This window comes from Onychomys torridus, chromosome 10 (assembly GCF_903995425.1).
Source record: "Onychomys torridus chromosome 10, mOncTor1.1, whole genome shotgun sequence".
Lineage (NCBI taxonomy): Eukaryota > Metazoa > Chordata > Mammalia > Rodentia > Cricetidae > Onychomys > Onychomys torridus.
This window is the reverse complement of record NC_050452.1, coordinates 71,880,622-71,893,846: the sequence shown is the minus strand read 5'-3', so window position 1 is coordinate 71,893,846 and position 13,225 is coordinate 71,880,622. Positions and strand designations below refer to the sequence as shown.

General features: G+C 44.6%; 2 protein-coding genes across 2 annotated transcripts in view; both read left to right on the top strand.

Moving 5' to 3' along the window:
• The first annotated feature begins 1,126 nt into the window (after window positions 1-1,126).
• Window positions 1,127-2,947, top strand: LOC118592497 (lysophosphatidylcholine acyltransferase 2B). The gene has a single exon (XM_036201525.1). It carries the CDS (start codon window positions 1,237-1,239, stop codon window positions 2,797-2,799), a length of 1,563 nt encoding a protein of 520 aa, XP_036057418.1. The 5' UTR covers window positions 1,127-1,236; the 3' UTR covers window positions 2,800-2,947.
• Window positions 2,948-5,940: 2,993 nt separating this feature from the next.
• The window catches only part of Btbd8 (BTB domain containing 8), a 65,301-nt gene continuing 58,016 nt past the window's right edge, over window positions 5,941-13,225 (top strand). The window contains exons 1-2 of the mRNA XM_036200612.1: window positions 5,941-6,213; window positions 12,942-13,136. Of these exons, the coding sequence (XP_036056505.1) occupies window positions 6,065-6,213; window positions 12,942-13,136 (344 nt within the window). The 5' untranslated portion in view covers window positions 5,941-6,064. The remainder of the gene's footprint in view (window positions 6,214-12,941; window positions 13,137-13,225) is intronic.

Below are 13,225 nucleotides of genomic sequence, written 5' to 3'. Positions count from 1 at the left end.
ACACTGCTTAGGTCATGGCAAAATGCCCAGCGGGGCTTGAAGATTTTGTTTTGGTCTAGTGTCCTTGAAGCAACCAGAGCAACCAGCCTGAAAACAGGCTGCCATATGCCTCTAGATTCTTAAAAACTGAATTGCGGGTTAATGAGTAAACATGACAACTCTTTATTAATGATGCCAAAACTTAAGGGAAAATGATTGGAAATGACAACTCTGTTCTGTCATAATTTATTAATCATGACTAAAAGTTATGCAAAAGAAAGTGAAACACATGTCCAAAACCAAAAATAATATGATCTATGTTTTGGAACTACATGAATCCATCCCTGCTTACTAAATTCTGTATGTATAAAGAAGCACTTTGACTGCTAGTCAGTCAGGCTGCAAGATTCTCACCACCACCCTGCCTGGCTTACCTCCTTTCCCTTGTGCCAACTCCTTACATCATCCTCTGGTGGGACCTGTCCACTGCCGGGGATGGCTCCTGGCAATAAACCCCACATTCCATGGTCAATTCTGGCCTATTAGAATTAATGTACTCTAATTTTTCCTTTTTAATTATTAATTTTCTAAGTGATGGGTTTCATTACGGCATTTCACTCACACATGTCATGCTTTTTTCACATTCATCCTCCTCATCCACTACTCCCCCACCCCCTTTGTCCTCTGCTTGCTACTGGTCCCCTTCCTCCCATACAAAGCCCTTCTACCCTCAGGTCACAGAGCCCATTACTCTCCCCCACCTCTTTCTCTCTTCAAATCTATCCCTCCCTAAATTTCTATGTGTGTGGAAAAGTGCTCATGATCCAAATGTTTAAGGTGCCATTACTTAGCCTAGAGAGATATGACCATCAGCAAAGAAATCATTCTGTAGGGACAATGATGAATTTCACTAGTTTTCAAAGCAGCCCATAGCAAAACTTACTGGCATTATCACTTAAATTTGAAAGTTGTAATTAATATTTATTCATTCAAATTAATATCTCCCTAGTAAGTATATATGAATAAGTACCAGAAATTGTTATGTGAAATGTTTTAAACCATACCTGTCAAAACAACACACTCTGGTGTTGTCTTGATGAGATCCTAATTCCCCTGTGATTTTTTTTCCTGATTTTTAAAGGTAATGCATCATTTCCTATTAACCAACAATTGGCTGTAAGAGTGCTAATTATGTGCAAATGGAAATGGCTCCTGAATGTGGGGAAAGGGATACTCAAGTGCTGAGAAGCAGGCCTCATGGCTCATCTGACCCAGCGCAGACAAACCACAGACACCACCGAGTTGGAGGTGTGGGACAGCGGGATTGCCCAGGAGGTGAACAGGTCCTTATACTCCCCTGCAGTGGCCAACCCCTTCATGCAGCAGACTCACCTCAGTGCTTGGCGCTGGGCCTGCATCATCCTCCTGGGGACTGTGCTGGTACCTGTGCGTGTGTCCTGCATTGCCTTCCTCTTCATCTTTCTCTGGCCCATGGCCACACTCACCACCATTAACTTGCCTACTCAACCTACCAAACCCATGAAGAGTTGGAGGAAACATCTGATGAAGCCGGCGCTCCTGTTCTTGTTTCGTATGACGTTCTTTTTTGCTGGGTTCCTGATTAAGGTTAAAGGGAAAAGGGCCACCAGAGAGGAGGCCCCCATCTTTGTCACTGCGCCTCACTCCACCTTCTTTGACGCCATTGCCATCGTCATGGCAGGGCTCCCGTCTGTGGTCTCTGCAAGTCAGAATGTGCGGATTCCATTGGCTGGGAAATGCCTCCTGTCAACTCAGCCTGTGCTTGTGAAACGCGAAGACCCGAATTCTAGAAAGACTACTCGGAATGAAATCCTGACTCGAGTGATATCCAAAATGAAGTGGCCGCAGATTTTGATTTTCCCGGAAGGAGTGTGTACCAATCGCTCCTGTCTGGTCACTTTTAAACTGGGAGCCTTCTCCCCAGGCGTCCCTGTGCAACCAGTGCTGCTGAGGTACCCCAACACCCTGGACACAGTGACCTGGACCTGGCAGGGGTTCACAGGCTTCCAGGCCTGTATGCTAACTCTGAGTCAGCCCTTCACTAGAGTGGAAGTTGAATTTATGCCTGTTTATATCCCGAGTGAAGAAGAAAAGAAAGACCCAGTCCTTTTTGCCAACACAGTCCGAATCAACATGGCAAATGCTTTGAGACTCCCTGTGACGGAACACACTTTCGAAGACTGCAGACTGATGATTTCTGCTGGTGCCCTTCAACTACCCATGGAAGCTGGTTTGGTGGAATTTACGAAAATCAGTCAGAAACTGAAATTAGATTGGGACAATATCCACAAGCACTTGGACAAATATGCTGCAATTGCAGTCTCCTCAAAAGGAGGCAAGATTGGAATTGAAGAGTTTTCAAATCATCTAAAGCTCCCGGTTTCAGAGCCTCTGAGACAGCTTTTCTCTCTTTTTGACAGGAATCACGACGGCACCATAGACTTCCGAGAGTATGTGATAGGTCTGACTGTCCTGTGCAACCCTTCCAACACGGAGAAGATTCTGCAGATGTCATTTAAACTTTTTGATCTTGACGAGGACGGCTATATAACAGAACAAGAACTAACAACTATACTCCGTGCGGCTTTTGGAGTGCCAAACCTAGATGTTTCCACACTCTTTCAGCAGATAGCGGGCAAGGATTCAGCTCAAGTGTCATACATGACCTTTAGGAAGTTTGCCCTGAAGCATCCAGCATATGCCAAATTATTTAATTCATACCTAGACCTCCAGGCAGCCTATGTATATTCATTACCACAAGAAGTAAAAGTACATATGTAGCATTAAAAATGTTCTACTCATTTTGGAAATAGGGGAAGAACTTGTAGGTGGAAACCATGAACTAAATAAAAAAAATTATCAGTTGTGGAAAAGCTCAGTGGTTTTTACTCTAAGTGGCACAGATACTGTCCTCAAAAAGCAACTTGGGGAAGAGGTGTTTATTTGACTCATGTTCAGATCACATCCCATCACTGAGGGAAGCCAGGGCAAGCATTCAAGCAGGAGCAGAGATGGGAATCATGGAGGGGAGCTGCTTACTGGTTTGCTTCCCCATGGCTCACTCAGCTTCCTTTCTTATACAACCCAGGACAACTGGCCCAGAGAAGGCACCATTCATAGTGGGCTGGGACCTCCCACATCAATCAGTAATCCAGAAAATGCACCACAGACTTGTCTACAGACTGGCCTGATGCAGAGTTCTTCAGTTGAGATTCTCTCTTCCCAAAGGACCCTGTTTGTGTCACGTTGGCAGAAACTAACCAACACAGATATTTAATCATATTTAAAATACATTTGAGGGGTTTCCATCAGGTTTTTATACTACCTTTTGGCCCCCTTCAGATGATGTTTGTCGGGCACAGTGGCACATGCCTGCAGTGCACAGGAAACAGGCAGGAGCACAGCTTTGTGACCTGACAGACAGACAGACAGACAGATTTTAAAAGGTTTATAGCTTGCTTGCCCCCAGGGTTTTCCTTTAAGTCTATAATAAATGGCCCTCAAGCTCCTGTTTGTCTTCATTCTTAAATTGTTTTAGTAAGATTAAGAACCCTAATGAGGGGCCCCTGATTTGCCAGGTATCATATAATGTCTCCACTGGGACTCCCTAGGTTTTCTGGCAACATCTTTCTTGCCTTTTAATTCTTTAAGTGACAGAGGAAACATCCCTCGAAGGCATTAAAAGGATTCTACATGCTACCATAGAGATACTTGCTTAACCATGTTTGGTGCTGCATTATTCACAATGCGTAAGAAATGGAATCAGTCTACATGTAGAATGGATAACAAAAATGTGTATATACACGGAGGACGTGGGAAAGACACCACTGAAATGGCTGGCCACTCCTTTATCAGGGGGAAGGTGTGTGTGTGTGTGTGTGTGTGTGTGTGTGTGTGTGTGTGTGTGTGTGTAAGAGAGAGAGAGAGAGAGAGAGAGAGAACAACAGCCAGTGGCATCTGGAAGAGCCCAAAGCATAGAGAAAAATAGAACAGACTGGACCCAGCTAGGGTTATCTGCTGGAGAAGTGAGAACAGTGAGGGCAGGTGGAAGGAAACCTTGCTTTTATACAGAGAATGGATAAATATTGGGGAGGAGCAAAGCCTGTGAGCCACAACAGCCTGGGAGCTAGCATCATGAAGGAAGAGTGGGTATGTGTGAGAAGGGCTGGGAGGCTGGTGTGGACACTGAAATGTATACTGGGTATTTGTAAGGAACTGTAGGGGGCTGGAGGCTAGCATGGGTTTGAAATGCTGATGGGTACCATAGGTGTATGCCAACAGAGAATCATACATCCCTTCTGCAAGAAGCAAGGGAAATGACTCCTTTTGGCATACAAGGAATCTGTTTCACAAATTCCTGAGAAATTTTGTTTTTAATTTAAGCAGCAGAAATCTTTCTGCAGTTCATCTTGAGCTGATCTTAGACTCAATTTTGGACCAAGTCAGTGTCTGCCCTTTGGGGGTGCTTGGGATACCTTTTGGACCTGACAATACATAATGAAATTTTATTCAGCTGTAAAGAAAACTGAAATTATGGAAGAGTCCAGAGCACGGATCGACAGTAGTATACTGAACATGGCCAGCAGACTAGACCTGGCCATGAGAAGCAGGAGCAGAGCAAGAGCAAGAGACAGAGGAAAAAAAAAAAAAAGGAACATGGCCAAAGAGCGGGGTTATAAAGAGAATGAGTAGCTGGGGGTAACAGAAGGCTATGAGCTGGAGACATTGAAAGTCTGGCAGGAGGTAAGAAGAGGTAGGATGCTAACATGGACTCTGAAATGTATAAAAGGTAATAACGATACTGACAGAGGGTGGAGTCCAGCATGCTAATAGACACAAAATAGCCATTTGTCCCTTCTGCCAGTGATAAAGGAAATGGCTCCTCTTGGTAGCGGAGAACTGGCTTCACAAGTTCCTGAGGAATGTTAACTTTTGTTTAACCACCATAATTTGGGGAAATGGAGTTTCCTTTGTACCTAACACACTGCAAGTTTGCACTAATAAAAGCGGATCCTAGCTTGGAATCTTTAGAGTTGTGTGTTCAACTTAGAATACGCATAAAAGCCATCCAACTTAAAAAGGACTATTGGTGTGGGGGAGCCTTTAAAGGGGACAGACAATATAACAGTGGTGATATGAAAACAAAAACGGGGTAAGGGAGTCAAGCAGGCACGAGGGTAAAGAGCCATAAATAGTGGGAGGGTTAACTCTTAAGATTATCTTAACCAAAAGTATTTATTACTCAAAGCTGAGAGCTTCAGGAAGGTGTAATGAACATAATAACAAATGCCTTTTAGACACGCAAAAATAGTCAGTCAGGATCTCCACTACACTCAAGGCTGCACCTGAACCAGACGCCAGTGACATCACTTAAGATAACCAGACACAGTCCTAGAACCTCAAGACGCCTTCTGGACAGTATATAAACAGAAACCAAGAGCAATGCTCTGGTCTGCACATCTGGAGGGAATGTCACCTTGGTCTGCCCTGCGGCTGGAGAATCTCCCCCGGGATCCCGAGTCTTGAATCAGAGACTGTTAGAAACTGGACCCGACCTTCACACAGAGGAGCAGCTTTGGGAAGATAGGCTTAGGGCCGTCGTTAGGAATGTGAAGTTTCTGTGATGACCCTCGGTAAAACAAAAGACAACTTTTGTTATACCACCTGGGCGTATCAGTATCTCCCTTCTTGCTCGCGACATCAGACTCAATCGGGAAAGTAAGGTGAGCCCGTCCTTCATAGATAAAGAGGACAGAGGATGCGGTCCCCCATAAACCGCTCATTAAAGAACAGAAAAAAAAAAGCCCTGGGGACTTCCTCTTCCCGGACTCTGGGATGTAAACAGAGCGAGTGCGCCTGCGCGCAGAGCCCGGGTCACGTGACCGCGGGCTCCTGGTACCGCGTCCGCCGCCTTTAGGGGCCCGGGCTGCAAACGAGGCGGGGCGGGACCTTTTCTTCTGGGGGCGGGTTCCGCGGCGCGGCAGTGCGAGCGGGAACGCCCCCTCCCGGTCCCGCGGGGCCTGGCACGCGGGGCTCCGTGGTGGACATGGCCCACTGTGCCGCGGGCGGCGCGAGCCCCGCGGTGCTTCTGAGGTCCCCAGGACTCGGCAGGAAGGGGCCGCCCAGGAAGGGGCCCGGGGAGCGGCGCAGGCTGAAGGCGGTGGTGTCGGAGCAGCTCAGCCGCGACGTGCTCAGGTAGGAGGCGGGAGCAGCGCAGCTCCCTCCCTCCCTCCCTCCCTCCCTCCCCGCCTCGCTCCGGTCCTAAGGCACCTGTGGGGCGCTCGCCCGGCGCCCCACCTCCCAGAGAGGCTTTGCCCGACCTAAGGAGCCGGTCTCGAGCGCCGCAGACCCCACACACCGCATTCAGAAGGAGGAGAACCATTAAAAACTACAGTGATGCGTAGCCGCACCGGTTTGTGCGAAAGATTTACACACACGGCCGGGGCTGTTGTTGAGGTCCAGGCCCTGGAAAGTAAACCATGTCTTTAAAAAGTTGTGAGAAAAGGATACAATTAGGAAAGCGAGTGTTCACTTGGAATGAAGGACGGAACAACATGCCTCTAACAGGGGCCCCAGCGCAGGGTCACAGCTACCATTAAGTCCTAGTCTGCCATTAAGGGTCCCCCTCCCTACCCCCATCCCCCTCACCCCTCGCTTCTGTCAGGAAGATCATAATAATGCCAAGTGGGAAAAATAACCCTGGGTAACAGCTATGCTCAAAGAACTCCACTGGTGTATTTAAAATAATTCTGGCAATATCTTTGCTGTGCAAACACCTAGTCTGCCCAAGTGGCCAGACTTGCAGTCTCTTGTCTCTGTTTAAATTGTTCAAAGTGCAACCCGGGGGCTGGGACTTGATTTAAGGATGACAGCGATTGTGAAAAGCATTAGTCTGAGGTGTGTACACATTAGTAAAATCTGTTCAAGGCCAGCAACAGCTCTTCCTTGGGCATTAATTAGCCATAGCCAGACACATGCTAAGGGTGGAGAGTGATTTCTCAGTGGGAAGGCTTATTTCTATAACGATGTGGGTGAAGGGAACCAAACTCAGATCCCTGCAAAAACAATATGTATTTCTAACCTCTGAACCATTATTACTCTGACCCCTATTCTACAAATCTTTCTTTTGTTTTTTGTTTTGTGGGATCCTCAACATTGGGCTCCATATGTTACCAAGAAAACCAAGGTTCTCTTCTTTGGAATCATAGTCTCGTTAATAGAATAATTTAAAAACAGACTTCATTGGCAAGCTGTAAATCTTGTCAGGTGCCTGGGTCTGAGAAAGCTGTCAGGCCCCCCAGTGGAAGACAAGTACCAAGTGAAGTGTGGAGTATTTCCAAAGAAGAGTGAGGAAGTCTAGAGTGTCTAGGCCAGTGTCTGAAAGAAAAGGGTAGAAAGCAGGAAAAGTTAATGAATTTGGACTCAGAAAAGCAGGAAAGCTGCTTTCTGCTGTTATGGGGAGCCTGCCCGCCAGAGATGACCACTCAGAGTTTATAGCCAATGGAAACTATTTATTCCTGAAGCTGGGACTACACTTAGGTATTCAGGGATCTAAGTGTAGTCCCGAGCATTTAGAGCAAGGGGCTCTTAAAGGCGAAAACCTGCAGTTACAGGTGGAGTTTCCCCACAAGCAGTCACTACACAGAACTTAAGAGGTTAGCTGCAGGGGGAGGTTTGCACAGTTTAACAGAAGCGATGTTACCTGAGGCACCTTGACTTCAGGTTCCTACACTAGAGCTGGGTAATTTTTCATGTGATTTTCTACCAAGGAGATCAAATCCTAGTTGAACCCGAAATGGCTTCAGCAAGGATACAAGATGGAGGAAGCCCTGTGGTGTCTTGCCCCGTCACACTGCCATCATGTTGCAAGTAGCTGCGTTGAGGGCTGGGCTTCATTAGACTCCTTCTCTGGAGGAAGGAAGGGTATGCACTCTTACAGGGCTACCACTTGGTCCCCAAATTATCATAGACTATCTTGCAGAAGTTAGCTTGCTTAAATAACATGTTAAGCTAACGTCTCAGTATGCAGTCCAGTTCAGATGAGATAAAGGTATTGGAATATATGGCAAAAACCAGGGTCATATAAGTAGATTTGACTGTGTCCTGGCTAGTTTTATGTCAGCTTGACACAAGCTAGAGTCATCTGAAAGAAAGAAACCTCAATTGAGAAGATGCCTCCATAGGATCCATGCTAGGCATTTTCTTATTTAGAGATTGATGGGGGAGGGCCCAGCCCATGGTAAGCAGACTGAGCAACACAGGAAGCAGCACCCCTCCAAGGCTTCTGCATCAGCTCCTGCCTCAGGTTCCTGCCCTGTTTGAGTTCCTGTCCTCCTTTCAGTGATGGACAATGCTGTGGATGTGGAAGCCAAACAAACCCTTTCCTCCCCAGGTTGCTTTGGTCATGGTGTTTCCTCACAGCAATAGTAACTCTCACTAAGACCAACTGTTTTATCTGGAAGAGGTTTGTGGTCATGGCAGACAACACAGCAGCATTCGAGGATGAACAGACTAAAACTGTAGAAAATAGCTTCCTTTCTCTACTTAAATGTTTGGGGTGGATTCTGCAGGTAGTTTGTAGTGCTATTGGTGTTTCTAAAAAAATCAGAATTAACATCTAGATCTTGACTTTGAGAAAAGAGAAGTCATAAACAAGTCAGCTACGCGATTTTATGGTAGTTGAGGATGCCATACTGATAGTGGGAATGGAAAAGTTACCGGGGTTCTTGACTGAACACATGTGGGCCGGCTGGGAACGAAGACAGTAGGCAGAGGCTCCAGACCTTAGGACGACTGACTATATAATGAAAATTCAGGAAGACAACTAGAAATACATCTGAAGAGAAACGGGGCTAGAAGCTACAGATTAAAGATTGGTGGCATCACTGGCATCCAGTTATCCAAATCAAAGGTTTTTCACTGTCACTTCTGTGTCCAATTATTACCTACATGTATTTAAATTTCATCCTCTGTCATCACTGGCCCTCACCTGGCTGGGCCTCCTGGGGTCATGTTTGTACTGTAAAGGAGTTGGAGTTCTCAATTCAAGTCCTGCTCTGCCCAACTAATGACTGACCGCTAAAAGACGGATTTCCTGTGTTTCAGGCTGTTGACTCTCCTCCAGTAGTGGGGTCTGTAAAATTCCTCTCCTCTTCTTCTCCTTCATGTCTGCAGCTGCAGAGTGAAACTCCAGGGTGTGGTTTTTGCCTTTAAAAGCCCCTTGCTGTGTACCACCCCAAAGCACCCTATGGATCATTTGTACTTCCGTTGTAAGGAACAAAGCCAGAAACCCCCCTCCGCTTTGTTTTTCTAACCAACTCTTACAAAGTCTTTAACAATCACAGTTAATAAACGTACCTCTTGCGGTCTTGTGTGGTGGTGTCTTGTCAGGGCGGATGGGGTGGGGTCAGGGAGTGTGCCTGTTGTTGGATGTGTTGTGCTCTTTTAATTTCCAGACCTGGTTTTCTCTTCTATACTTGTGAAACTCCACCGAGTAAGCACTATGTTTTAGTCTTTTAGTTGTCTTTATGTTCTTGTTACACAGTTCATACTTACAAAATGTTTAGTGGTAACTAAACTTTAATAGAAGTCTGAAATGCTTTATATAGGTTATGCTCTGATTTAAGTATTTGTCCTCTCCAAAATACAAGTTGAAATCTAACTATCATTGGAGCAGTAGGTCCTTAAATTGTGATTAGGCCTTGAAGGTTCCACTCTTGGGGGTGAAACTGGGTCCCTTATTAAAGAGTGAATTTGGGGCTAAGGAGACAGTTCAACCAGTAAAGTGTGTGCAGTTCAAACAGTACCCCAGAACCTACAAAAAAATGCTGGACATGTAAAAATCATACACTGTAATCTCAGTACCTGGAAGGCAGACAGGAGGTTTTTGGGGGCTTATTGGCCAGCCAGCCTAACCAGTGAGCCAGCTTCTGGTTCAGTGGACCATCTGTCTCAAAGTGTAGAGAACCATTGAGGAAGAGACTTGACATCAACCTTGACCCATGTGGATGGGTGCACCCACTTTGGCCTACTGTGGGATGGTCTGTATGTCAAATGTTTTGCTCTGATTGGTTAATAAATAAAACACTGATGGGCCAGTAGCCAGGCAGGAAGTATAGGTTGGACAAGCAGAGAAGAGAATTCTGGGAAGTGGAAGGCTGAGGCAGAGAGACACTACCAGCTGCTGCCATGACAAGAGAGATGTAAGGTACCAGTAAGCCACAAGCCACGTGGCAAAGTATAGATTAATAGAAATGGGTTGATTTAAGATAGAAGAACTAGATAGCAAGAAGCCTGCCACGGCCATACAGTTTGTCAGCAATACAAGTCTCTGTGTGTTTACTCGGTTGGGTCTAAGCAGCTGTGGGTCTGGTGGGTGAGTGAGATTTGTCCTGCCTGCGGCCAGGCAGGACCAGGAAACTCCTGCTACATTGGCCCTCGATTGGTCTCGCTTGCCCTCTTGCCTTCCACCTTGTGATGATGAAGCATGGAGGCCCTTACCAGATATTAGTATCTTGAGATCAGAAGTTGCTAGGCTCTGGAACTATGAGCCAATAAACTTGTTGTAAATGTCTTGTCTATGGTTTACTGTCACAGCAATATAAAATAGACGGTGGCTGGTCGCAACAGTAGATAGCAAAGAGAAAGGTGGAAATAAGCTGGGCATGTGTTCCAGTCTGCTTTTCCTCTAGCTTTTAGTTCTGGGTGAGCCAGTAAGTGCTCAGTTTTACAGATGTTTACTGATGTTGCTTCCTTTGTAATGTTAGAGGGGGTAGGGTCATTAGGGAAGCTGGGAGGGAGAAAGGAACAAATTTAGTGTATAATTTGAATTTTCAGATAAAATTTGAAAAAAAACCACATTTGTTGTTGTTGTTAAATGTTGAATAAATTTGATTGTAGTATATCATTTTATCAGTAAGTAATATGCCTAATGCATAAATCAAACTTTACAGCAGGTATGTATGTCTGGAGAACATATCCAGGTTTGGTGCTGTGCACTGTGGAGTGGGGTGGTAAGGTATTTGTGAGGATAAGAGGGTTCTTCTCTAAAGTTACCTAATGATCAGACTCTACATCTCCTGGGAACTTGCCACATGAGAAGACTTGGTTCAGTGTGGGCCTCTAGAGTAGGAAGTCTGTATATCCATGTGGCCAGCAGTGGTGCTCAGCACAACACACTCTGTATAACTTTAAGTTAGTTACTTTCGAAAATAATCTGTGGGGAAAAAAACTGACCAAGTTAAAACATGTTTGCAAAGTTTCCAAAGCGTCTGTGCTCTGAGGCATTTATTTTCTTTAGTAAAATGGGATCTGTGGACAAGCAAATACCAAGCTCGTTCTGTGGACTAATGACATACAGTTCTTGCCCTTTGGGAATTCATTATCTAGTGGGGAGAGATGCATAAAAATAATAATGATGCAATGACAGAAGAGCTGTAATAGAGGCATAGACCTGGTGTAATGGGATTGGGGAAGGAGCCATTAGCCTGGTCTTAGGGGACCTTGAGTGTCATTGGCTGCTTTCCAAGCTTTCACTATAATGGATATCTTTACCCAGAACATGATCCTCCTGTGGTGCATGGGTGTGATTGCCAATTATATCCTGCAATACAGAAGTCCTCTGAGAATCCATACCTTGATGATATCAGTGATTTGGCATAGTAAAACAAAGTATTTTATGTATGTAGAGAGCAGAAAATGTAGTAAAAAAAAAAAAAAAAAGAGGCAAATGAATAGATTATAAAATTTTCTGCTATTTTCTGTTTTTCAGTTTATGTATACAAGAAATCAGTGGGCTTTGCCATAACTACATATGCACACTAGAGATTCAAGTGGGTTTATCTCCTGAGTAATAATTAGAGCATGATTAATTCTGTAGTGGGGATGGGAAAGGGCATAAATGTCACATTCTTGACATCCAAGGCTGCATTTCAGACTTGGTAATTAACAAAAGTGTAATAGTTTCTAACCTGAATTGTCTGCTGTTATGTCTTGTTTCTTGGTGTTGACTTTATACATTTTTGGTTCCATTTTAGTATGATTTTTGAACAATTGATTCATTAATAGTTAGAAGCTAAGTTAACTTTCTGTCCTGTGTTTCCATTATAAAACTCAAGAAGGTACATTTTAAAGGAAAATCAATGTAAGTAGCTGTCTTTTTTAGAATTTTATTACTGCATTGAAACACTATGACCAAAGCAAGTTAGGGAGGAAAAGGTTTATTCAGCTTACACTTCCACATTGTAGTCTCACTGAAGGAAGTTAGAACAGGAACTCAAATAAGACAGGAACCTGAAGGCAGGAGCTGATGCAGAGGCCATGGAGGGGTGCTGCCTACTGGCTTGTTCCCTATGGCTTGCTCAGCCTGATTTCTTAGAGAACCCAGGACCACCAGCCCAGGTATGGATGACATCACTCACCATGGGCTGGTCCCTCCCCCATCAATCTTTAATTAAGAAAATGCCTCTCAGATGGATCTTCTCAACTGAGGTTTCTTCTTTTAGATGACTTTAGCTTATGTCAAGTTGACATAAAACTAGCCAGGACAGTAGCAGGAGATAAGATTTATTAGTAGAATTAAGAAAATATTTTTTTATCTTTTAGTGAAATCCTCTTTGTTTTGGCTATAGGTTTTTAGAAAATCAGAGTCAAAACCAATATTAAGTGTAGTGTTCTTTAAGATGAACTTAAACAAACCCAGTTTTTCTATAAATTATTTCTGTTAAGTTGGTTTCTCCTACCTTTATGTGGGTTCCAGGAAGTTGAATCACCAGCCTCACATGATGAGCACCTTTTCCCTCTGAGCCATCTCACTTGGCCTCTATTATTTTGTTACTTATCTATTTCTAAGTATGTAGGTTGTTTCAAAACCTGTTACCTATTGTAAGCATCACTAATCCAACTATAACCCTTTTCCCCAACAGGCTCTTAAGGGAAGAAATCCACACAGACACTGTTCTTTCTGTTGGTGGTTCTTTGTTCAAAGCCCACAGGGCAGTCTTGTTAGCCAGAGCTCCTGGCTTTCATTTCCACGTCATTGGACAGACGTCGAGGGGCCTAACAAATGATCTGGTTGCTGTGGACAATGTTGAAGCTTCAGAATTCAGGACCTTTTTACAGTAAGTGCCTCATTTACTTTCCTCTTACATTTGAATCTGGTGAAGAGTTGGCTCTTAGAAAACGTGTGCATATTTTCCTTGTTCATAAT

Bases quoted from the DNA above. Each gene is read 5' to 3' on its own strand.
- LOC118592497 (XM_036201525.1), top strand. From the start codon at position 1,237: ATGGCTCATCTGACCCAGCGCAGACAAACCACAGACACCACCGAGTTG.